Source organism: Meleagris gallopavo, chromosome 12, assembly GCF_000146605.3.
Source record: "Meleagris gallopavo isolate NT-WF06-2002-E0010 breed Aviagen turkey brand Nicholas breeding stock chromosome 12, Turkey_5.1, whole genome shotgun sequence".
Lineage (NCBI taxonomy): Eukaryota > Metazoa > Chordata > Aves > Galliformes > Phasianidae > Meleagris > Meleagris gallopavo.
The window spans coordinates 17363816-17390983 of NC_015022.2; the positions used below are offsets into that span (position 1 = coordinate 17363816).

At 36.5% G+C, this 27168-nt stretch overlaps 1 protein-coding gene across 2 annotated transcripts in view; it reads right to left on the reverse strand.

Moving 5' to 3' along the window:
* The window catches only part of DENND4A (DENN domain containing 4A), a 47475-nt gene that overhangs the window by 12323 nt on the left and 7984 nt on the right, over positions 1–27168 (reverse strand). The window contains exons 1-20 of one of the 2 annotated variants that reach the window (XM_010717584.3): positions 25836–25905; positions 20988–21317; positions 20121–20370; positions 19069–19138; positions 18136–18305; positions 17280–17521; positions 15712–15778; positions 12940–12998; positions 12181–12325; positions 11418–11593; positions 10006–10103; positions 8309–8527; positions 7942–8087; positions 4800–4933; positions 3781–3916; positions 2831–3037; positions 2599–2727; positions 2202–2346; positions 1343–1462; positions 662–802 (exon numbers count right to left, since the gene is read on the reverse strand). In XM_010717584.3, the coding sequence (XP_010715886.1) occupies positions 662–802; positions 1343–1462; positions 2202–2346; positions 2599–2727; positions 2831–3037; positions 3781–3916; positions 4800–4933; positions 7942–8087; positions 8309–8527; positions 10006–10103; positions 11418–11593; positions 12181–12325; positions 12940–12998; positions 15712–15778; positions 17280–17521; positions 18136–18305; positions 19069–19138; positions 20121–20370; positions 20988–21295 (2962 nt within the window). In that variant the 5' untranslated portion in view covers positions 21296–21317; positions 25836–25905. Of the gene's footprint in view, positions 1–661; positions 803–1342; positions 1463–2201; positions 2347–2598; positions 2728–2830; positions 3038–3780; positions 3917–4799; positions 4934–7941; positions 8088–8308; positions 8528–10005; positions 10104–11417; positions 11594–12180; positions 12326–12939; positions 12999–15711; positions 15779–17279; positions 17522–18135; positions 18306–19068; positions 19139–20120; positions 20371–20987; positions 21318–25835; positions 25906–27168 lie in introns of those variants that run through there. The other variant, XM_019619576.2, reaches the window with a different exon arrangement.

The following is a 27168-nucleotide window of genomic DNA, read 5'->3' on the forward strand; positions in this document are numbered from 1 at the left end:
ATAATATAGCTCAAGCATACTCAGAGAGGCACCATCAAGAAAACTCTCCTATTTAAGCTCATTTCTGGAGAAGTACACTATTATTAAGAGGTCTGAAAGCTACGAACAGCAAAGATATTTAGTAAATGGCAAAAATGAAACACTTTCTAACCTGATGTATTACAGATAGAACCAACAACAGGAATTATTGTCGAAGAAATCTGTTGTTTTGGCAGGACAAAAAGCCTCTGTTTATACAACAGCTACAGTATTTCAAGTTCAAATGACAGTATTACAGTAATCATATTTGACATTACCAGAGACTTGAAAAGTTTCTTTCAACTATACTGCACAGGAACATCTTTCGTATTCTGAACTAATTCAGTAGTTGCTAGAGGTTATAAGAAAAAAAGCAGTAAAAACAAACAGCAGATGTTAGTCAAAGCAAAAAGGGCAAACAAGAAACCTGGAAATGCAAACCACTCAGACATCTCCTTGAAAAGGCAGACGCAGACTCTAACCTAAACTCACTTCCATGAACTTACCAGCCACTGCCTTTACACCAATAAGGAACTGAAAGTTATGTGGACAAAAAACCTCAGAGATGCTATAAACCAGTCTTGTTAAAAATGAGTAAGTAGAAACGAGCCTATAGAAGAAACAGAATTTCTTTCCCACTTACCAGTGCTACCTTCTGCCACTGTGTTGTCAATGGTACCATTGAGCCGCACTATGCTAGAAGTGGCTTTGTCATTATTAGAGTTCAGATAATTGAGTTTAGGTAGGCAGTCACCACTCCCTTTTGCACTTTCCACTTCAGACACTGTGTGTAGAAAAGAACAGACCTTTCAAATCAAAGCAACTTAATTTAAAACTCAGGTTTCCAATACCTACTAGACACTTTATGAAAGATTAAATGGCAGCTTGTTGTATATATCCCATAATACATACACTGACATCTACTTGGGTGGAGACAAATAATTTAGACATGATCTCACAGACCTGCCATTCACGTCTTAAGTGACTTAGAAAGAAAATAGACTGGTAAAAGAGGCTTTTCTGTAGATTTTGCCTATAAAGCAATTTTAATTTTTTGAAACACAAAAACATTAGATTGTAATTATCATTAGGCTCTCCTATTACCATTATCACTTATTGAAACTGAGAAGGGAAAATACTGACTTTAGAAGTAAAACCATCAGACACCCAGAAAATTACATTTAGATAAAAGAACTTCAGGCGTAGGCATAAATCAGCATTTTCAAATACATTCAATGTAGAACAATCAACTGCTCCACTTAGCTTGGCTGAAATCCCCATTTATCCATTATGAACTAGTTATCTGTATTCATAAGATACGTACAAGAACTGGAATCACTCTCTCTTTTGTCCTCTTTTTGTTCTTGTATATCTTGAAGACAAGTTTTCCCTTGCCTGATTTCATCTTTGAATGATGTGTTGCTACCCAAGTCTGAAAGTCCTCCTGCCATAACAAGACAATGCCAGAATAAAGATGATTATGTTATTAAAAAGCTTGACATTGTTAAACAGAATAAATTGAATATCCAAAGTAATTCAAAGGCCTTTTATCAAGTACATTCCAATTAACAGCGAACATTTTACCACCAAAAAAAGAAAAGTGATTGAACTACTTTTACTGTATAAACACTGAAACGATGTTCAACGCAATGAAATTAAAGGGGTAATTTGCAACATTTCTTTGAAGTTCTGCACTAAAGTTCAGCTCGTCATTAATTCTATTGCCTTGTTTCTTCGCTTAAGATGTCACCTCCTTTCAAAAAAATGGGAGCAATTTAAACATGGTTTTGTTTTAGAGTACAATGTATTGTCAAAACTAACGCACGTAGTTCTCATAGTTTTATTCTAGCAAGCAAAGAAATATAAAGATTGCAGAAGCAACCACAACTATACTCGCAAAGTAAGGTCAAAATAAAAATAACCAACACTACCCAAAAAACCCTCTACAAAAATTCAAGCAACTAACTGATAGTTCCTAGACAACACTGACCCAAGCATTAATAATCCGACTGAATGTCTTCAAGAATGAAATCTATTTCACACTGATATAGCAACTCCTGTTCCAGGTTGTCCTAAAGCACGAGCACCAAAATAAAGCAAATGAACAAAGATGGGAAGAACGTTTCTGAAATATGTTTTTCCTACCAGTGAGGATATAAAAGAAAAGTATGAGAATACTGTACCAGGAAGAGCTGTGTGTGATGAACTTGCCGGCAGTTTTTTCAATGCTCTTTTGAACTGTGCTATTCCTAAAACAACATTTCTTATCTTCATCCATAGGAAATAGCCACCTCGATTGCTTGAAGGCCACGTGCTCTCTAAAACAGCCTATTTTGGAAGTAACCAAGTCAAAGTCATCTTAAGGACAGCCGATTGTGAATCATTGACTTCATTTCAAACTAGGTTACATCGGCAGTTACGAAGTAGACTTCTAAACCCACACAGGCAAAATTAACAATTATTCTGTCTTTAACTTCTTCTAGTTATGAGAAATACATCTCAACTGAAGTTTATTTTGTTTGCTCCTATCTGTCTGGATAAAAAAAAACATTCCTCCCTCCCCCCTTCGAAAATGCTTACCTTATTGTAATAGCCATAAGTAATGGCATTAGGGTCAACCCCAGCTTTCTGCATTTCAAAAAGCACTCTCACTGCTAGCACCGGCTGACCATATTGTCCACACAGCTGCATGAGAACTCGATAGCAAACCTGAAAATAGACATATTCAGTGTTATACCTCTGTAGTCAAAACCGTACTCCATTCATTAAGACTAGGGGCTATTGCTAAAATTGTGAGGTTGACTTATTTTACCTCATCAGGTGGATCTATTTTTTTGGTATGCATTTTTTGCAGAACATCATATGCAGTTCTCAGGGCCCTCACTTTTGAATGGCACACTTTCACATATGCAGGAAGGCAGATAAACCAAAGACCATAGCAGTGGCGTAACAAACACCTGGACCACATCTGTGGTATGGATGAGTACTTCTTGGCAATTTTATGTGCAGATTTAATTTCCTGTAAAGAATCAAAACAATTATTTCTGTAATTACAGACATTACACAAATCTACATGCTAAAACCAAACACTAGTCACTACAATGCTAGCACAAACAACATCTTCAATAAAACAGAAAAGAAAATGAGAGTACACTAAGGGACACCAAATACACTTGCTGTGCAATATTCCCCTTCTAAGTCACAAGTTTCTTGTAAGATATGAGAATGTTAGAGACTGTCATGAAGTTCTGGACACTGAGAAACAAACAAGAAGTGGATGTAGAATATCATCAGTTCGTGGCCGTGAAGAGCAGCATAAGGAACACTGAAAGTATAGAAACAGCACAGCAAGTGATGATCTGTGCCCAGGAGCCCTATACAATATGGTATATGCCAGAACAATAACCACAAGTAAACATACCCAAAAAGTCCCTGCTAGTATAGCTACCCTATCAGCGAAGAATCATAGAATCATTAAGGTTGGAAAGACCACTAAGATCATCTAGTCCAACCATAAACCCATGCCTGCAACCACTGCAGACTATGGCCCTCGGTGCCACATCCACCCTTTTCCTGAACACCTCCAAGGACGGTGACTTCACCACCTCCTGGACAGCCTGCGCCACCACCTCACTACTCTTTCTGAATGGCCAGCTAGGCTGCAGATTTTTCCAGTCAGCCTTCACAGCCAAGTAGAAAAAACAAAGCCTGTCACCTGAAACTCTCCAAAGTAGCTCACACTGTACAAATACCTGCAAGTACCTGTTTAGTTCTTCTGAACATCGGCGATGGGCTGTTGGGACTACTGGCTTTTGAGGACAGTTTGTTATTTGGTATTGTGAGAAGCCCTTCAGGTCGTTCAAACAAATCTAGTTTTAATACTGGAAACCCATTATAGCTGTAAAAAGAAACATCATTTAATTCATGCAAGGCAGTTCCAAAGTAAACACACACTATATGACAGCAAAAGAAATGAATTGCGCAGTTGCACTAGAAGCTACAAAGTAAGTAGAAAACACAAAAGAAAATACTTCAAAAGACACTCTTGACAAAGTGGTTTATTAAACCATCCACATGATTTCATAAGCATAAGCACAGAAAAAAAAAAAAAGTCCCAACATGCTATATCAGTGTAAGCAACGAAAATTGTTAACTATGTTTGTTTTAATAGCATTTTCTTTAATTAATGCCAAATGTATTAGTATGGATTCCAGTTAATGCAAAAATCCGTGGCCTTGTCCCTAGTGAGCATCGTATGACAGATTGATATTGTTTATATTGATTTTTATAAAACTATCTGAGAGATTAAATTAGATTAGAAATGTTTTTCTGAATAAATGAAGAAACCAATACACAAACTCATCTGAAATAATTACTAAATTACTAACACCAATTTTCAGCAATTCTCTGAGATGCACTCTTTCAAAACAGTATCTGTAGACTATCATTATCAGCAGTAGCAGTAGGTGGAGAGACTGAGTTTATTAATTTCCATTCCAGTTTCTACAACTGTCAATAGCTAGGACAACCTAATATGAATATACAGCCAGCTTCATCAGGGATTACTGCTTCTGTGCATCCCACATGAACACACACAATGTCACTGAAACTTGAAAAGAGCTGGCACATAAGGCATTTCACATACACGTTTTTATTTAAGCAAAGTAAGAATGAACAAGCAAAATCCGTACTTCACAGCTATTATAAGAATGTAGAAGCTAACAATAAAAAGGAAGTTATGAGATGTTATAAGCTAGTATCCCACTGTGTCCTTAAGTCACCTGTATTGCAGAGGGTGCTCTTCACCGTTTGGCAGATGAGGGATCTCAGGTGGCGTTATGAAAACTGTATGTTCACTCTTGTATGACTCATCCAGCTCTATAAGCCGTGTTTCCCCAGTTTTGTCCATATCTACCTGGAAAAGTTAGATTATAAGGAGGTTTTGTGAGTATTAGGGTATCTTCTGCCATTACAGCAGTGCAATGCAAAGTTGGTATCAGCACTCAAGAAGTAAGGATGCGTTGTGAAATTACACTAAGAACAGCATTACAATCTGTCAACTCCAATATCTCCCAAGTGCTGCTTGCTGCTTCTGCTAGTGGGATGAGACATATCCTCCCACCAAAGAGTTGACACAAGAACTATTTACTTCCTAGTGTACTTAAGTTTTTTATTCCAATGCTGACAGCCCCAGTGTTCACCCCAAATATCATCCCAATTTATGTTTACAGTTATTATTTAAGTGGCTAAATGAAAGTCAAATTACAACCAAGTGGTATTTAAAAGAAATGAATAATCAGCTAGTGGAACCTAAAGATGAATGTTCTTCATCCCTTAGCAGTTTAGCAACAGAAGATTCATGATTAAGAAAAAAGATGATCTACAGTTCTCTCTCCATCTTCTCTGCAGAGGTAGAAATATATCAAACAGTTTCAGTACAATTTTAAATATTTAAATTTTGATAAACATACAAAGAGGTGCTTCTTAATTACACATTTTACTGCATGAGACAGATGGAAAGTATTAGCAAATCTAATCAGCCAAGTAACAAGAACATATGGCTCATGAGAAGTAGGAATAAATGAAATCTCACTTGGCAATCCTTCTAAAGATGTAAAAATCGTAAGTTTCAGCAGTGAAATACAATGAAGTCAGTAGCTTAAGTATATATTAAATTGAAATAATTTGAGTTCATAGAAAAATGAAAATTCCTAAGTCCAGGCCTCCCAGCAGACACACCGAGTAATTAGGAATCTCCTTTGTTGCTTTCTATAGGATAAAATAACACCTGCAGCAGATAACTCTTCATCTTAAAATATTCTTACAAGTGAACTTACACAAGGCTTAGATAATATTTTATAGGTAACTAATTTCATGGTACATAAGATTTGTCTCAACTCAGTGGTTTATAACTACCCATAAAGAAGTATCCTACCATAATTCAATCCATGACATAACTCTCAAAAATAACTTTTCACATAATGGTTCACATAGAGAAAGGCATTAACATGCAAGTAAATATTCACTTGAATGTAATCATTCAAGTTTAATATCTGACCATCGAGATGGAGCATCATTGCTAAATGTGTAACTCTTAAGGACATTTTCTCTACTGTAAGCACAGTACCAGAAATGAAAGATATAAAAGAATCAGGAAAGAAGATGAAACTAATGTATTGTTGTTCAACCAGCTCTCACATGGAAGCTTCTTTCCTCATGTTAATGAAAAGCTGGTTTCACAAGCAAATTCTAAAACCACTGTAAATCCTACATACAGTACTTCCACTGCATCAAACATAGCACTGGCATAGAACTAGGTGTCCCCTTAATAAATCAGAGAACTCCTCACTGACAGAAATAGAAATTGGAGAAGTGTGTTATGTAAGATTTATTCTCACAGCACTGTCATGAGCATTTCTCATACTGGAAAGAAGCTGTCCACAGCATCAACTAGCAAAATGACTGGCATTAGAACAGATGAGTCTCTGCTTCAGCTGTGCAAACACCTACTTAACCTTCTTCTAAAAGGGTGAAAGCTCCAACATATTAGTTGCAAGCTTGATGGCGGCATCATCAACCTACGCACTACTCTTTCAGACAACCTATTTGAATTTCAAAGCAAGGTAACTTTGGCTAGGACACCAATAACAACGTCCTCACAAACTATTCCACAGAATGAAAAAACAATCTGACACTTTATTCATTTTGAAAAAAAGTCCTACGTAACATCAGTCAGAGACAACCTGTAACACAATGAAAACTAAGAGAAGATGCAGCAAGCATTACATACTGAAAGGTTTTTAACTGAACTTCAGGTTAATCAGAGTGAATATTACGTAAATACTAGAATTTCAATTTATAACCTCATGCTTTAGAGCTGAAGAACACTTTTGAGAGCTACTACTAATAAAATATTGAAACTGAAGTATATCAAGAGTACTAGATAGTATTATACCATTCTTTTATATTCAGCTCAAACTTAAGCTTAATCACATTCAGATTTGTTTTTCATATGTGAACTCATTTTAGCTCTTTTGCACTTTATTTCCTGAGAGATAACCACCTTTGGTATTAATTCTGTGGAACAAACAGCAGGTGACCTACTTGCAGGAAATCCTAGACAACATTTGCATTACCTAAACATCAGTGTCCCAGAATAGAACGCTTTGTACACACAGCCAGTAAGGAAACAAGTAGGTGTGGAATTTCTTATTGTAGTCATAACGATTTATTTCATGTAACAATAGAAACAAACAGAAAGGAAATAATAGGTTTCACTTCTTCTGAAAACAGATGCTATTGTTTTTAAGAACGTTTGAGTGGAATCAAAACTGTTTTAGATCCTCTTTGGAAATATGGTGAATTTTCAATAGTTAATATACTTTGTAGAACATTATTTCCTCGTAGTACTCAAAACTATACTAACATAGACCTTCCCTATAAATACTTCTATTCATAATAATTAAAATATAAGACTGTCTGGTATCAGCTACTGTCCTATTCAGGAATGCCAGTCCCAAACTGCTGCACAAATATTATATATTCTAAAAAAAATAGATGTTTGTTCATAGTCTTATCTACAGAATATAATTCTCCAATTAAGAACCTTGAAGTTGCTACTCAGCAGTCAGAATCTGCCCTTCTTAGGATGGGTCTGTATTTCAAAGCTAACAAATGTGATATTGTTAGAACAAATCAGCTCTGCTAAATTTCACATTTAGACTTCAAAGAATTTTAAACAAAGCCCAACAAAAGGAAAATGGAAGACTCCAGTAACTAGGGTAAAGAGAGGAAGTAAAAAAGAAAAAGGCAGAAATAAGCTTGTATTTCAGATACCTTCTACCATAAAGTATGTCAGATAATATAAACAAAAGCAGAACTTAAAATTCCCACACAACTACATGCATATCAAGATGTGCTTACTTTATCTACGCAGTCATCAAAAAATGCAAGGCTTGCATCCTTATCACTGACAAAAGAACACTCTTCAATGAAACGAATAAACATTTGAGTTTTGGTCATCAACGTATAAAACTTCTGATGTGAGCGATCTCTACTTTTGAGGAAGCCTGCAGAACAAAATCTGAAGATGTAAGAATGCCTAAAACAAAGAAGCCTTCAGCGCAAATCAGTATATATTCTACCAAGGTGCAACAACCTTCTTGCAATCTCTGCTACTACTTCACAGTTTCTTCCACACTATCATTCAAAATGCTAACATTGAAAGTGTTATTCTTTGAGTAAGAGAGAATCTAAGTAATACACATAAAATTGGCCTATGATTCTTTACCTTGTAGTTCAAAGAGAGAACTTGCATCTGTGGCTGTTTCAGAGGGTGCCTCTGTTATTGGCCTCAGATAAGACCTATAACCCTTTAGTATTGAGGCCATGAAACAAAGAAATGCTTCTTGGATCTCCAAATCTAACAGATGTAATTTCTTCCCAGAATTAAAATCATAGTCATTCATTGCTAACTCCATTAATGCATCTTCTCTTGGTCTTTGTTGCACTGTGAACAACAGAAACATTACATTTTGTATCAATTTTTTGCAGTGTTGACAAAAAAAAAATCTTAGTTTTACTAGATTCCTTTTCTACTGAGCTATTAAAGTCAACATGCAGCAATGGATTCAGCTTGACCTTATACAAACTAAAGATAATACTAAAAGGAAGATAAGTTTACCTTTTCAGTACATTAGTTACTACAGCAACAGGAGAAACCAGTATGGACAGAGCTTAAAAAAGCCTCAAATCTGCTTATACAAACACAAAAAGTTAGGCAAGAGCTGCTTAAATAAGCATACTTTAAGGACAAAACCATAGATGGGGTGTGCTCATTGCTTTACATAGCCTTTCATCTCAAAGCTTTCCTAAAATGCAGGCTGCATGTGTTAAATACTTATATAAACAAAATCACCACACAGGTGAGAACTGCAGCCATCAAAACCACAACACAATGCTATAACGTGGACATAAACAGAAAGCAGGCATTTCTACAGTATATCCAGCAAAATCTCCATTTTTAAAGAGATACTTACATCACCATTTTCAAAGCTACCAGAACTCTAGCTAAGGCTTCACTTCTACACACAGGCAACCACACAGTGTTTGAGTAACTTAATCTGTAGCTAGAAATAGAGTGTACTGATCTTTAATTCTCTAGATTACAGAGAACTTGGTTTTATATGTTTTTTTCCTAAAAAGAACTTAATAGTAAGATATGTCAAAGTTTTGAAGCAACAGAAGATTGGCATAATCTATCAGTAATGCACTTTTTTTGGTCCAGCACAGGTAAGTACATTTCTGTTCCAACACAGTCTGTACAGGACACAATGAAACACTAGTGACTGCAACTTTTCCAACTGCCATGCATTATTGTTCTGAAGGCTCTCCTAACATCTCTGGAAAGAACTTGTAAGAAAACAGGTATGGCAGAGTGCTGATGCATTCTCACGGCACAAAGCCTTCTAGCTGTGATGCTCTGGCACATCTTATTTCTATCCTAAAATTTCAGGTACTGCCTCTCCTAAGAGAATTATACTCAGACATCCTCACACTAAACTTGCAGCTACAAAAGCCATAGAAAAACTTTTTAGTTGTTTTCTTAAAGATTGGAAAACAGAGACAGTAAAATTACTTACAAGAATAAAGCCAAACAGCATCAAGAAGTATCAAGAAGTACTATGAAAATTACCTTAACTGTCGAAATGACACTCTTTGCTCTACTATTCCCTCCTTCTAATAATTCTGCTTCCCCCCCCCCTTACTCTTTAAACAAGGATAACACCAATGCAAAGAAATATCTATTGAGCACCAGCATCTCAAGAGCTCCTATGTGTGTTCCAATCTCTGGACCTAAAGCACTATCTGTATAAAAATATTATTCTATGATTACATTTAGTACAGTGGTACAACTTAAGAACCAGCTCTTTATCTGTTGACCTGGCCCATTTTATCCAATATCCATCTTATTCTGTACTTTCCCACCTGCCAGTTGCTGATACAAGTTATTTAAAGTGTTCATCAGATTTTTGCAAGGTTTCTTCGGCAAGATCTTCCATGCAATAGCTTTCTTATCTCCAGTTCTGGAAAAATAAGAGGGTGTATGAGTATACACTGCTAATATGTATGTACATAGGCCTATATCCAGAGGATTTTTCTACCTCATCAGAAGATGTGAGAGCACATACAATTAGCTCAATTAAAATAGTACTGAGGAGGACTGAAAATGAACAAATAAAGTCAAACGTGATTTACAATGACAGGAATCCAACCAGTGTCCCATACTTCAGCATCATCATTATGGAGTCACACTTTTCAGCACTGAAATCATTCCACTTAGAGCTCATTGCAGATGGATTTATAGAATTAAGCACCTATGTTCACACAAGCAACCGCTACACGTTATGGTCTAAGCTGTAGCTACTTAAACTAGGATAGAGATAATGACTAGAATGCTGATAGAATACTGAAATTAATTTGATATAACCATGATGCATAGAAATCAAGACTTAACTATATCATTATCACTGTGGAAAATATAACATTCTTTGTCTACAGAGGGCACCAGAAGCCTCCAGACCCTCTCTCAGTCAAGGCTGCAAAAACTATAAGCAAGTTTGACTTTTTCCTGTAAAATAAGTTAATTCTGTTGTATATCATGAAAACTCAAGGAAAAACAGCTAAAACAAAATAAAAAAAATCTGTAATAAGAAATAATTTTTTCCATTAATGAATATGTAACTAAATGGAAAAACACCACAAAAATGTTTCTTTTAACCAAAAACTAATAAAACAAAAAATGAAGTTACTGTAGTCCAGTTTGAATTTGTTCCCAAAAACTACAGTGTATAACTGTGCTCTACACTGTTCAGAAAGAGAAATATAATTCATTTATTTTCATTTATTAATGACGGAATGATTTAAGTCTTAAGACTCTCTCATTCATGTAATTTTACATTTCTAATTCTCAGAATAAAGTTCCTATGTTTCGTACTAATATGGAGCATAATTTCATTGTTATTATTTTCAAGTAGATGCCAATTCAAGGTGTTGGAATTGAACACTAAGAAAGCTGCTCAGGAAAAACGAAGATGATTATTGTCCTTAGGGAATCAATAAAACAAAGCTCAATATGGTTAATTTAGGAGATGTAATAATGTGTTCAGTAACATTTTAATATAATCAAGTAGGAGGCAATAACACTGTATGAGGATTTTACCTCCATGTTGAACACAGAACAGCTATCATTTCTAGCACTCATTCTAAAAAGATGATATATTAGAAAGTTCACATGTTTAAAGCAAACAAAGAACCACATGAACTTTGAAAAAAAGCTAGTTTTGCCTTTGAAAAGAAGTAGAAGAAAGTCAATGTGAAAGTTATTAATAAATACTTACTGAGAAATGGTATTGGTATCTAGGTCAACACAGCTAACATCTGGTGGAGGGTCATAGAGATCAAAGTATCTGGAATCAATTCCCACTATGAATGGGCATGGTGCACTTAATACATCTGCCAGTGCCAGTGGGCAGAGAGGAATATATGGGCAAGGCCAGTGGAAAGGAAATATCATCTTTGAAAAGATCAGAGAGAAAAATGTAGGTTAAACATGTAAAATAGTCTGTGTGAGTATAAAACACACTTGACTAATTCCCACTTCAACACTAATTCCTACACTTCTAATGTAGAAGGTAATAGAGCATTACGACTCTAATTATAGAAGCATTTTATTTAATAGAGAATGCTCATCTCTCTGAAGTTTCAGTTTGTTTAATTAGTAGAAACAAACTCTTCAGTGTAACAACAGATTGGATACAGTCGAGGCAGTAAAACAATGTTAATTGAGAAAGGAAAATAATGTGCTTTTAACATTTTTCTACAAGACAGGAAACTACTGTGTGGGGAAAAATCAGGAAAGTGCTGAACTTTGTGATGACCAGACACGTTCACCCACAATATTTACACATAAACACCACAATCTTTCGTCTACTGCTTTCAAGAAATACAATTAGAAAAACTTGTGTTGCTAAAGATTTCAAATATGATTCTAATTTTATGTAATCTCTCAGAAGTCTAACAGCTTTACTGTAATTCTAGGTTTTATCTTACGAATATTCTTCTTCCCACTTACAAGTACCTAATTAAAACCACATTACTTACAGAGACTAATGCCTCTGTCACACTCGTCAGGACAGAAGGCCGCAACGAATGGATGAGAATTTTATGTTCTGTCACAGCAAATACAAGCAAGGTCACTGCATTCTCAGGTCCTAAATTCTGAAGTAGTGTAGAAAATTTGCCCCCGCTGTTAGAGAACATAAACACACATGTTGAGTTACAAGGCACCAAGAAAAAAAACTAAAAATAATAAAACAGAGAAGACATGAATATGATGTTATAAACTTAAATCTGCAAGTCTTTATTTGAAATACAACCTCAGAGGAGACTAATTAGTACATTTCATTGTTCAGTGCAGAATATTAACACTGTAGAATGTTTTAACCATGAGGTCCTGCAACTCTTTAGTCAGTTTAGACTTTTCAGGATGTGTGCATGATGATTTTTCATGACATGGAAGTTAAGAGAGTTGCAGAACTCCTCGAATTACGTTACAATACACAGGATGTACCATCTCAGGAGCTCAGGTTCCAATTCCTTGCAAGCATATTTAACAATCTATCTTCTGCAACAATAATAACTAAAATTATCTCAAAATAAAACAAAAAGTACAGATACTGTTGATTAAGTATGTCTCCTTGCAAGGGCACAGATCTAATCCCCAAAAAACCTTCAAGAATACTAATTAAAAAGGCACCAGTCAAGAACACTTAATTTACACAACTGCAACTGAAAGCATGGAAACTTTTCTACACTTGAGTCAGAACATGTCTCAATTAAACAAAAGATGCTGCTACTTGCCTCAGTGGAAGGGGTGATGATACAGGTTGGCTAAGAATTAGGTTGTCATACGGAGACAGCTAGAAAAAGATTATAAGATATATTCTTTTTATTCTGAACATTAAAAACTACACAACAGCAAAGAACACAGATAAAATGTGAACTACACCAAACTTTACAAAACCCACTTGTATACAGTACTACAAAATGCAGAGTGCAGCTGCACATCAGCACCTTTTAAGCAGGCAAAGTCCACCCTTCTTCTCTCAGTCAGAACTGAGCACGTTACATATTCATTAACAAAGGAATTTAAACTAGCTAATACTGTAAAAAAAGTGAACATATTAATTACTGAAAATGAAGCCTTGTAAATCTTCAAGGAAGTGAGAGAACCCATAGTTCTTACAAATGCTTTCAAAAAAGATTCTTTTTGGATTTAGGGGGAAGGAGACAGAAAATACATTATGATACAGCCTGCCATCTGTCCTCTTAAAGTAGTTTCCTTCAGAAGATACAAGAATTAAGCTGTTAGCTGGAAGAAACTGCTCAGCTTTGATAGAGTTAGAAATTCACATTGGTTGAAGATTTAAGATGAAGATATTACTAATTATCGTTTCTTTCTTAGTGATACATCAAGAGAAACCATTTATATACTCAGCATGAACAGAAGGACTCAAAAGAGAACAAGAACACAGACATGCAATCAACTTATCACAACTCAACTGCCATGTTTTCAGCAATACTAAATCCAACTTAACAAGATACCAGCTAGCTTAATCCTCCCTGCAAAGTAAGTGGCCATGCACTGTCCACTTCCGCGTAAAAGCACAGTAACTTGTTCAATTGAACTGTCAGATTAGACATCTTTTAGTAGCATTTCATTTCCAATATGTTTCAGCTTAGACTCCACTGCAGGTGACTGGAGAATAGAAAGTAGAAGCATCACAGGAATTTGTAATATAAACCCTGAAGCTAACAGTTACCTAACACTGCCTGGATAGCCATACAAAACATGCAACACTAAGGCTGTGATATTGCATACTTTCTTACTTCATATAACAGAACTTTTACAGACCAAGGCTACATTTAGCTTCAGCAACAAATCAGGATGACCACACCGCTTTCTGTGCCACATTTGTCATCTTCATAACTGTGCTCAGTGAAAGAATTCATTTGTTCAGCCTGAGGTAACCTATGTAAGCTGATCCCAGTAAGGAACATCAGCCTGATGCCCTATGGCTTTTGTGCTTCCACACTAGCAGATAAGCATGTCTCCCTCGGGCAGAAGAGACACTTTCTGCCCCCATTCTTTAGAGGGACAAAGGCATTAGTCGATGCACTCTGAGTTTCCAGGCTCTGAGTACAGCCATTAGAAGGAAGAGCAAAGTCAGGGTGATAAGGGGGGCATGGAGAAAGGATTCTAGTAGATCAGAAGCAACTAACAATAATGGCAGCTGGAAGTCAGCAGTCAGGAATATTTCTGAATGTCTACCTTTCAAAGTAATCAGAGTTAAAGTCAGCCATTCAGACTGGCATACATGCAGTTACTAAAACACACCAAGTCTCCTTGCCAGAAAGCATACAGACAAGACAGAGCAGTGCATATTCAGAAGGATTTGCTATACTTCTATGCTTCTAACAAAACAAAACAAAAAAAAGTGTTTTAAATAATAAAAAAAATTAGAGAGAGACTACTATTTCTTCAATGAAATAGAATCCTTAGAATTCGTACTTCTCAAAAATCCAAGCATTTCCCACACCATTTTTGGGGAAATATCTTTGATATATAATGACATTGTTTTATTCAGTGCAGTATCCAACAATTCAGAAGTTCCTGAAAGGAACTTAAAGGAAGTACATATTCCATCAACTGCAGCTAATTTTTAAAAGCTGTGTACACTACATCTGTACTATCAGCTACTGAAGTTGTCTTAACTTGATATATGGAAGGTTTGAAAACAGTGTAGTGTCAGACAATCTCACGTTGCTCACCCAAGTCCTCAAGTTTATTGCCAGATATACAACCATGCAGGTTTTGATACAGTTCCCTAAACTTTACTCTCAAAAAAATAATCAAATGTTTTCCTCTGAGCTCATTCATAGTTCCCTGTGAATGCGTGTTTAGTGTTCCCTATCATAAATATTTTACTGAAGGTGTATACACAGCAAAACAGGATGTAAACACTGGGTTTTGAATTGAACTACTCAAAGTGACAGAACATCAGATACAGGTTCAGTGCAATTGTTCTCAACCCCCTTTTTCCATAACAGTAACAGATGTCAGTTCTTTAGAATATGCAAGTGCATTAAGGGGGATTTTTAATACATAAAGACATAATCCAAGATTCTATTTCTCTAAAAGATCTGAGAGTCACTGGGAATATATTTATCACACTGAGTTTTAATGTTAATTATACTTATTTTACACACTGTTTTCATACTGAAAACATTTCAAAAGCTATTGCAAAAAAAGAAAAAAAACAACAAACCATATGCCAACTTTGAGTAGCTTTTCATTAACTTCTGCACATGATCAATAAAATACAATTAAATTAAGTCCTGAAGTCACTAAATGGTATATTGTAATATCTCACTTAAGTCCTGAACTAAGCTGGAAACAGAGCGCATAACAAACCTGTAGAAATTAAGTCTATGAACTTAGGAAAAAAACATCCTGAGCATTTAAAAAAAAAAACTATTTGAACATACAAATTACATTTTCCATTCACTATAATCCCTTCAACAGCTATTTTGCCTTCACTCAGACACAACATTAAGAAGTTTCACACTTACCTGCACCAGAATTCTTGGCCTCTGAGGGGATGGGAAAGGAACTTTATGCATGAAATGAGAAATATGTCTAGAAGAAAAAAGATAATCTGATTTAGTAAAAATAAGCTTCAAACATTTTACTTCAAGACAAAAATAATTACTAATAATATAGAAATGGTCCATGCCAGTTCACAAGACCAAAAGCAAAGGGCCTCCAAACTCCACAGGGCAAATGTGACCTTCAGAACTTATCTGTCCAGTAGTGACAACCAAAATGGCAGGCTGCATTATGATTCTGACTGGAAACTTGTTTAGTGGCTGAAATATCACACGGAGTCATTTTTATAATATATTGTAAAGTAGAAATATCAAGGTTTGAGCATCACAATTCCATTTTACAGTTGTGTCTGAGACAGGTTTGGAGTAGCGCTAAACTCGGTGACAAGAACTGCAGTGGTTTGAAAAAAGCGAGCAGAGCTGAGTAACAGGGAGAATCATGAACTTCATTTATTCCCTTCGGTCTGTATTTGCAAGTATGCACGTGTGAATTTTGTGATTTAAGAAGTGTTTAATTTTTTTCTGTGTGTTACAAAGAAGTGCTTTAAAAAGTTGAATAAGTTCTGTTTTATAAATTCACTAAAGTTTAAAAAAAAAAAGACTCCAAAAGCACAGGAGAATGGATGTAACACAAGCTTTCAGGTTAAAGGAAACTATATGCAATCAGGAGAAACTCGGACAGAAACGGGCAATCTACGAAACTGCAATTTCTCCAGTGCTCACCATTATTAGGATTCACACAACCAACTTCAAAATAAATTCAGGGAAACACACTGATTTATGCAGAAGATTTGTTTTATACCTTTCTGATTCAAAACTCTGTATTTATACACAAGTTTACACTATCAGAATTTTAAAACAAGTATAGTAGATACAAAATGGAAAAGTGAAATGTATAAAAAAGCACAAAAATATTTAATCAAAGTCTCATATAAGTTGAGATTAAGTATAAAAAACCTGATGTATTAAATAATAAAAACAAATACTGCATTTGATGCCTAGTGTATTAATCAGTTTCTTTAGCCCAAAAGTGCTTAACAGATAATTCTACCCTGAATTGAAGGATTTCCTCTGCATTTTAAAATGTGAAATCCTTCATGTGAGAAGGAAGTTAGTTTATTAATTACAAATACTAGAAAAGCACACCAATTCAAACTCAATCTGCATTACTGCCTCATGACACCACAAAGAGGCTTGTGAAAAATGCATAACTATACACAATTCTCTGGCTTAATGTATGTACCACTAAGAAAAAATTACAATTTTACTTCTAATTACTACACTTAGGAGATGAAAGATGAAAAGTTCTCAGATACACATTTGCAGACATTTAAATCAGAAATAAAAGTCTATAGAGTTTTTAATGATGTAAAATCTGATGCATTTCATCCATGGAGAAAAGGACTTTGTCTACTATAACCATTACAATTAATGTTTGATGACTAAGATCAAAAGGATATTACAGCAAAGTTTTAAGCAACAGGAGCGCTCTGATCAGCAGAACTGACTTATTGGTTTTTGAAGTTACTTACTTCTCAATAGGCAGGACATGTGGACCAGAAATGGAGTAACGATACAGAAAGGTAAGAAACTTCTTGAAAGCATCAAAGAAAGGCCAATGAGAGAGCAGACAAATGCACTTGTTTGTTTGGACTGTCCTGCACGAGTCTGACTTTCCCTCGACAGCAGCTGCTAATCCCAACTGAGACTTCTGTTTCTCTGTAAGATTCTCTTCAGGATACTGTTCATAGAACTGAATAGCAGCACCATATACCTGTAAGCAACAGTTGATGTGAAGTCAATGCATTTCTTGTCTTCAAAGCAAACATGCAAGGGAGTCACATTTATTACTGTTTCAGAAGTTACATGAATGCACCATCTTTTAAAGCAATTTACTCTGGAGTTATCTTACGACTGTGAAAATTCAGACTGTCTATTATTCATTTAAACTCAATGTCATATGAGAAAGATTAATTTAAGAAATGATTTAAGTGAGAGGAAATAAATAATGATCATCCACAGGAAAACTGCTCCTCCTAATTGCCTTTTAAGCTATTCCAGTGCTCCTTCATAAGCAGCTCAAAGCTGTATTTCTCTGACATCCAATTTACTTTATAGGACAAGTATATACATTCAAGGTTGTTTACATGCTTGCAATAAAAAAGCATAGAATATTTGCATGTCTGTGCAGTCAGGATTTTTATAGCTGTTGGTTCAAAGGCTAACCGGATGGAAAACCAAAGGACAGGTTTCTACAATCAACAGTTCAGCAGGGAAACAAATGCAAGATTTGCCTTTAAGTCCAAAAGAATAGGTTCAATTTTGATAAATGGTTATTTTTGTAGATAACCTGAACAGATACACAACCAGACTTTTAACACAAGTTACCTTCTCTGCAGAAGCTCCAGTTAGTACAAACGTAGAAAAAATTGGGAGAGGGTATTTACTGTTAGATGGCCAACATTCAATTGTTGCACCCATAGGCAGGCAGAAAAGAGGCACAGATTCAGGTAATGGGAATGATTCATAATCCTCTTCAGGATATCTGCATATTAAACCTTTAAAAGACAATTGATAAAGAGACAGTAATGTAAATAATGGTGGGGAAAAAACATACAGCTCATTCCATAAAAATATGCCCACAAGCATGGGACATAGTTATGAATTCACGTATCTTTTAGTAATATCCAAATTGCCACTGTGTACAGAGAGCAGCATCTCAAAGGGATACGTGTGCACTAAAGCTCAAGTGTGAATCATGTTTGTGTCTCACACTTAAAAGTAACTGAGGCTTTAAAAAACACAATGCGTTTTACCAGAGCCATAGCAAATCTAATTCTGTCATATAAGTAAGGAGACACACAATCCAAAAATACTTAAAAGGGCTCAGTGCCACTGGTGTTTAGGGCAGATTGGAAGTCCACATCATTCTTCAGAATGTTTTTTAAAGAGAGTAATTGTGAAAATACATCAACTATTTTTTGTGGTATTTTCTAATGTAAATATATATACATTTATTCTTGAAAAGCATTTATCAGCAATAAAAATAGAGGCAGGAGAGAAAGTTTATAGAAAACTACAAAAAACACAACTGAGCTTCCAATTAAAAGCATACTTTAGCAAAGAGAGTAATGAGACATAATTCTTAAGCTTGTTTTAGAGCACTATTTTAAGAACTCTTCAGGGAAAGACTCATTTTTGGATAACATCAGGACAGCGTCTACATGGAATAATTCCTAGACAAAAGAATGTATTACATTACAAATAAGTCTGTACATCCTGAACTAAGGATAAAAAAAATGCTGAACAGTAGGCACATACCAGCTTTGTATGATATGGTGTTGGTCTTTGCCACTGACTTTTTGTAACACAGATATACCGCTGAGCCCCACTGTAAAACGAAAGAAGTTATTGGGTTAGATAGTAAAATATGGAATCATAACACACCAAAGAAAAGGATGCAGCAAAATAATGGGAGAGCCTCCTCTTCCTTGTTTTAAAAGAAATCATTATCTGTACATAAATGTAGAACATTAAGATACAGAAATCTGTGGCCTGGTTCATTATCCTCTCCAACAACTGCCAGAAAAAAGTAACTGAAAGTACTGTGCTAGCCTTGAAATAAATGGTCCATAGCAGGGCTCAGTTTGAGCTCTAAAACAAAACCAGTTTATAGACTGAAACATGAAAGCTATCAACTCTTCTCCAAAATGTTCATTAGCACAACTATAGTCCTGCAAGTAAAACTGTCATGTTTATAAATATTTGTGCCTGCATTTTAATCAAACCAATCTTCTGAAAATAGGGCTGCAGATTCAACTAGGAGACACTTAATGTTTAAGTTCTGCAAACAGAGTGCTGCGACATCTGCGCGTTTCAATAACCCCATCTTTGGAACCATTAAAATGGTTTTAAACAAGCTTACAGTCAGCAGTATACAACACTGTTTATAAGAAACTTTCTTAGAAAATGCTTGTGAAACGACAAGAGAACGATACAAAACAGTGCTGCAGGTAATGGGAGAGCATAAAAACAAAAGAAAATATAGCTCTTAGATACAGAATTCCCATCACAACAGTAAATCAGGCTGTACACTTTCCAGTTACATATATGGCAATGCAACAGGTTTTAAGGACTAATCCCAAGACAGTATTTGTATGTCAGCACTAATAAAAAGACTGTTTGCCCCAGCACTTCAACACAACTTTGTTTCAAGCAGGAACAAGGCAATATAACCCTCAAATTCTTCCAAGATATGACTTATCTTTGGAGAGTGCCTATGAAACCCAGGTACTCTGGAAACCATCACAAATACTCCACACAAGTCATGCTGTTGAATACCAAGTGTTCAAAATTCAAGTTTTATATCTTACCATACTATTATTAAGATTCTTGTCAACCTTGCAGAACGTATGTGGAGGGGTTTCTCCTTTACTTGGTATGATTATACAAATATCTGTAACAGCCAATGTGTTTTGTGTCATGTTTTCAGCTGCTCTTCGGTAAGTGACGAACACCCGTTGTGACGAGGCATTGCCACTGATATTAGCAGGCCGGCCATAGGGAGTAGCTTGAATTATTTCACAACCTTGCTTTACTCTTTCTTTCCCATCATATAAAACCCTAATTAAAACAGAATGAACAAGAGTCAGAATGCATATAATTATTTCCCCTCTCCACCAGTGTTTCAAATATTATATATAATAATTCTAACTGAATAGCATAAGTTTAGCAGCAGCTCATCTCACCTGATCAAAATATTTTTAGTGAAGTATATTTTAGCTCTCAGCCAACATTATAACAAACTGCATTTTAACAGAAAAAATGTGATTAAATTAGACTAGTTCTTCACCACTATAACTGCTTTTTAAAGTTCCAATGCTTATTGCACAAGCATTATTTTCAAGCCTTCAAAAGGCTTTGTTGCCCAGCCCTATGAACGCCATGTAACTTTTTTGCATTTATGAAACAGCTTAATCACTAAGTTTCACCAAAAGTGTACACATCAGAAATTATAAATTGCTTTGGAAACTTCAAAAGAATACAGGTGTCACTAAAATCCACTCAGCATGCATCGTTCCTACAGAAGCAGGTTACAGCATCCCAAGTCAACGAGTATCTTTCAGTTGAGAGTTTCACCTTCTATCAAAAAAGTAGTGATATTTCAATAATCTGCTTTATTTGCTCATTAGTCACATGAAATTGCCCAACTCGCCTGCTGTAAGAGAACCATCACTCACCCCAAATCAGTAAGTGGGGGCTTATCCCTCCCCCGGCGGTAACAAAGGTAAATCTGCGGTCCTACGAGGCTGCCATTATTGAGATCTGCAGACAGTCCTGAGGGAGTAACATCTATGCATTTATATCCCTGAGGAACTTCCTCTCCTAGGGATTTAATAATCACTGTTACATCTGTAATAGGTTCTTTTGGTTTTGCAATTTTATGGCAGGCATCATTGAAGTGGATTTCTTCCTCTAGTGGCTTAGAAATATCTGTTAATCCTGCGACAACGAAGTAGTCAGCAACACGAGCCCCTTTGTCTTCCATCTTCCATTACAAGATGTTGAAGCTGGTGGGAAAGAAATACAGACCACTATTTTAAAGGAAATTTTAAGACATCAGATTTATTCTTAATTTAAAATAGAAAATTTTCAATAACAAATTAAAACACAGTAGGAGAATACCAAAGAATTAGACATCTGTCACCAAGTCATGTAACAGTTTCCATCTGCAATCACCATCTTCCAACAGTCTGCAACTGAGTCCCAGACACAAGCATTGAACATGAACCTCAGAATGGAGAACCCAGCAGTCTCCCTTTGTTAACTGGTACCACAGAGTACTTGAACCAACAAACAGCAAAATGCAGTGCAAAGCTTTGCCAACAGCTCCCTGCTTAAAGCTCACAGCCATGCCAAAAAGTATTCTGCATCTCACCTGCATACAGGGGCAATGGACCTTCGGAGGCAAGATCTACAATTGGTTTGCCTTCTGAATACTGAACATACATGCAAAGGCTGTCTTCGTTATTCTAAAGATGCAACTATAAGACCTGAAAACATTTCAGACACAGGATTTTATATTAAATACTAAGGGCAGGTCTTCTTGGAATAATTTTGCACGTTAAAAATCAGTATCAGGTTATTTCATAAAATTTTGAAGCTCAGATCCTCAACGTGCAACCCATCCACAGGCAGCAATACTCCAAATATTTACACAAAGCATTTAAACTCAGTCAACTTCAATGCAGTACAGACCACTGTGAAACAATAATATTCCAGACCACATGAAGCTTTTCATAATGACAAGGAATACAGCCCTGCTGTTCCAGCCAAATTGTAATGTGAAATTACATTCTTCCTTCCTGGAACATACTGATAAAAATAGTTCTTTACATATGAATTCTTCTCATATAGCTTTCTACTTTTTTTGGCAGCATTTTTCTATAGTGGTTGTAAATTAATTTCAGCACAGGACAAAGTAATATTTCTATGGTGAAAAGATGCCTTGCAGAAAACACAGCATATGATGTATCGGGAGATTTGTTACCTCTCTGCCAGACTCTCCTGAATAGCTCTGCAAATCACTTAAATCCATGTGCTATTTGTTAGCATGATTTTGCAAATAAGGGAAATGCTTCCCACTGACACAGAACACTGAGGAGCAGGCTAGAAATCTTTATTCAAATCACTCAGAAGTGATAGAACCCTGCTAAGGCAGCTTCAGGAACTTTACTCTCATTGAGACCAAAACTCTGCAAACCAGACGAGCTTTTTAAAGGGTCCTTTTGTTGTCTATATTTTATTCGGGTGAAAAACTTCACTGCAAGAGAAGTTGTTGCAATACAGCAGTTTCAGGAGCTTGCTAACACTCAGAACTCCACCAACTGAATTCAATACGTTCAAAAGCGTTAACATGACATGCAGTTGTGTCTGACTGTACCTTCATGGCTACGTATGGAAAAACGCCCCAGTAAGCACAGGCTCAGTGCAAAAACAGAATTCTGCTAGAAGTTTTTCTTTCGTTCCTTTTCTCAGCACTATTTCACAAAACTACCCCACCCACAGAATGCTTCACAATAGCTTTAAGTTAAAAAGAAAATATTTTAGGTTTTTTTTTTTTAAATCACATAAAGTACGAGTGTTAAATTGCAAGTAAGCCTTATAACTTCAGTGCATCAACACCTCAATTTCTTAGATTCAAAAGCCAAGATAGCATTACAAGTGAACAGAACAAAGTCTATATTTTAAAACTCAGGAGTAACACCTATCTCAAATTTTAAGCCTCATCATCAATTATTTCACATCAAGTTTATAGCAAACGCCTTGGATTCAAACATTAATTCCCAAAAGCGCACAAGAAAAACTGGGACAAGCTCTCCTCATTTATAACCTGTTAAAATTAGAATCTCCTACATACAAACACCTGCTATCACACACATTTGCTTCCTAAGGTTATATAGCAAGTAATGCCCAAGTCAGCAAGTCTTCCACACTTTCATGCAACTCCTAAGAAATGGTAGAAAAATGCCTGGCTAGTGATGCAACGTCCCTTCAGATCTCTGTTTTCTGATACAAAGCCTCACAGCAAGAAATGGGATGAAATGCAGAAAGATCAAACAACTCGGTGGTACTTCATTGAAAGCCAACTTCAACTCAACTGGAACTGCTGTGATCCCTGAATTTTTAACATCTGTCTACTGTGTGCAGAGATTTATGCAATCTCTATGTTAACAGGTCACAAAAAGAGGGCATATGAGCTAATTCAGGGACCAATTACGTGGCAAGCAATCTCAAAACATGAATCGATAAATCTGAATAAAAACTCTCACTGTAAAGGTATTCCAAAACAGGTTGTAACTATACAGCTATAATACTGCAAGTCAACCTCCAGGAAAAAGAACATGAAAAAGGGAAAAGCCACCTGCAGGCACAGTCACACTGCACGAGTGTGTTTCTGGGAGCAGCAGTTCCTAGGTGAACTGACACAAAAGTAACGGTGACGCAATGAGAAGCAGCCTCTAGAGCTCCTCTGCACTGCAGTCAGCAGGGACAGCCAGCAACAGAGGGGAGCAGGAAGGCAGCAGAAAAGCCTGCCTTAAAAAAAAAGTGTACACAAACAAGGGGTCGTGAACAGCCTCTTAGAAAAGTCCCTACCACGTGTACATCCCCAGCAACACGGTCTTTGAACCATTTTGTGATGAACATATTTAATGCAGAGCATATGATTTATACCACTGTAACTTAAACATCACGAGCAACAGTAAGAATAAAGTATCTTTGCAAAGAGCAAACTGAACTGCAAGAATACATCAGAAAACAGACAAAACTTTGCAGATTGTGACTATTTAAGTGTGGGACGAAAAAAGGACTTTTTGCTGTTTCTAAAGAGATGGGAAATGGAGAAGCAGCCAAATAATCTCACCACAGATCCACCAAACTAGCCCGATTACCTTGCTGAAAGGCAAAGGGTAAATTCCATTTCAATGTATATTCAATTTAACTCATAATACCCTATTTCCCTATAAACACTCAGGAAATACTTATTAATAGTTTCTTAAACAACTACAATTGTTTTAATTCCTGGCTTCTGGCATTTTAGCAACTGCATGGAAGAGATTCATCCGAAAAGTTCACTCTGTGGTCTAACGCTGCAAGTCTGCTGCAAAGTGCAGAACAGCCCACTAGCACAAGGGATGATCAGGAAGTTTAGAGGAGGCTGACCTTTTCGTGCAAATAAAACATCACTAGGACTTCAATCTCACCACTGAACTTTGAAGGAAAAGCACACATAATAAATCACTTCATTTTCAGAAAGGTTTTTCTGTTCGCTATAAGCTATTTGCAAATCTCATTCAAAAAGCAAGCACAACTTCAGAGGCATGATTTTACACCAGCTTACGTTTTCAGATATAACAATAAATCAGTGTCTAATGCAGATCTGCTGTCTATTCCATCTGTTCAGCAATACTTCACGAGACACAAAGTTTATTATACATACAGCACACTATTTACAAGGAGGAAAAAAATACCGACAATTCATACAGCCTGCTCCTAGCTGTAGACTTCTACAGAGATAAGGTTGTAAATGGGCTGCAGGCACCAAGTAGCTCTCTGGCTGTTCCTTCTTTCCAGGAGCCAGCTTTCCCAGGGCGCAGAAGGAGCTTCCTGTACGTGTGCTGCATGTGCAAGAGGAACACAGCTCTGTAAAAGACAGCAGTAAGGACTGTGCAACTTACTTGAAGCTCTACCTGCCTACCTCTGCCAGACAGAAAAACAACTGCCTCGTAATCTTCTAATGTCCCTGCCTCCCTATTCCTTCCTGTGTGTTCCTTCAAGAACACTGAGGAACTGGCATTAATGAACTACATTAGGTCTATTAGGTGTCTAAAAAACAAGTGACATTTTGCTTTCTTAGCCCGACTCCAAAGAAATATTCTGTTTGTAAACAAGAAAAGAGCATCTCCTAGTACAGGTTGGAAACCAACGCAAGGCACTGCAACAGCTTTTTTATTTTATTTTATTTTCTCTCATCTTTAATCAGCTCAAAGCTTTTTTACACAATGACAAAATCTATCTTTTGTAGCACTCATCAAACACTCACATTCCAAGACCTTCCTTACTTTGAAGGCACACAAAGATTGGACAGACAGGCAATTGCCAGCAAAATCCTAATGGCTCTTCATGTTACAGACTTATGGATGCACTGCAGCATTAACCTGAAGTACGCTATCAGCCCACACAAACATGGACAGTAATCACAAGAGCAAAATGAATGTAGCTGGGTCAGTTCCCACTATGGCTTCTCAGAACCATTTCTCAGCCACAACACTGCAAAATCGCATTAGAGTTCAACAGTAGAAAATCTGCTAATAACATGCAATTACCCAGGGAAAAACCCTTCAGCCCTTCCCTGTGATTCTGGAGTCACCTGGCAGAAGTGAGACAAGCCCTCTATCACCGGTGTTTTCTTTGTAACAAGCACACAATCCTATGAGCAAACAGAACAGAAGCACCTCAAATATCACAGGAACTCTGCCAAACCAGAACAGAAGCCTGTTAAAAATATCTTTCAATGTCTTCCCTACCTTTTCATCAAGGCATTTCTTCTACACCTTACTATCTTGTTAGCCAGGCTTTAACACAGACTTCTTGTTATAGTTTCATTCCCTATAGAAACAGTAAAAATAAAAATTAAACGATGTGCACATTTGTTTAAACTTAAACTTACTGCACACTCCACTGCACCACTGCTGCAGAACTGCTAAGACAAGGTTATGTGTTCCCAGATACTAAAAATATATATATGAAGCCAGGTTTTAAACAAATATTAAGTCCTACTCTGCAATGATATTTTAAGAATATAAACAACATTTAATGTTTCAAGGAAACGGACAAAATAAGCTGCATAAAATAAGACTGCTTGAGCTAACTGCTTTGTACGATTACAGCTCTTCTGCTCCTTTCTGATAAATACCACCCATGCCTACTCAGAAAACAGCCACCTAGGAAATGCTCCTTCAGCTCTTTCCAAGTCTACTTTAAAACATCGTTCCTATTTGCAGATCCTTTTCACTCCACAATCAGCAACAGGTGCAACTCCTCCATCCAACAACCTCACTGTACGTTCCCCCCACTCACAGCTACAGTTAGTCTCCTTGTCATTTACTGTTACAATCCACCATCCATTTTTCTTTGCGTGTTGTACACTTTAAACACAAGTAAAACCACTTTTAAATTACCACCACGGATAACTTGAGCTTGTGTTTTACACTGAGGCACGTGCAAACTGCCAGCTTGCACCACACTCTTCTACCATGGGACAGAGTGAGTACCTCCCTGGAGAGGCTCTCAGACTTCACCTCCCAGAACAACTCATCAGCATCAGCAAGGCTGCAGTCAAAAATAAACACTGTCCAAAGGAAGATTTCTCTTTGCCAAGACATGAGGCACACTCTTAGAAGATTACTGTGAGAAGACATCAGAACAACACAAAGCGCAACATAAACAAGGCTGGGAACAAACGCATTTCAGGAGGGCGGATGCAAACCATGAAAAGAAAAAAAGAGGGTTGTCTCCATTCCTGAAGTTAAAAAAAAAAGCAGAAAAAACTCATCATGTTGAATTATCAAAATTGTATTTCTGGGGGCACAAAGTTCAACACAACGTATTTCAAACCACACAGACCACATCAACACTTTAAGGTCATTAATTCTAGGGCAAGGAGTGGAGGTGGCAGCCTGGAGCACAAATCCAGCCCCTGCAACAAGTCTTGCTAACCCACACAGCACCTGCACTCCCCTCATCCCTATGATTTATGTAACAAAGTTCCCGGAGTATCACAACACAAAACAATGTTAGGGATCACCTGCAGATCTCCAGCACAGCTGCAAAAAGCCTAAGCAAAGAGCAGCATTAACA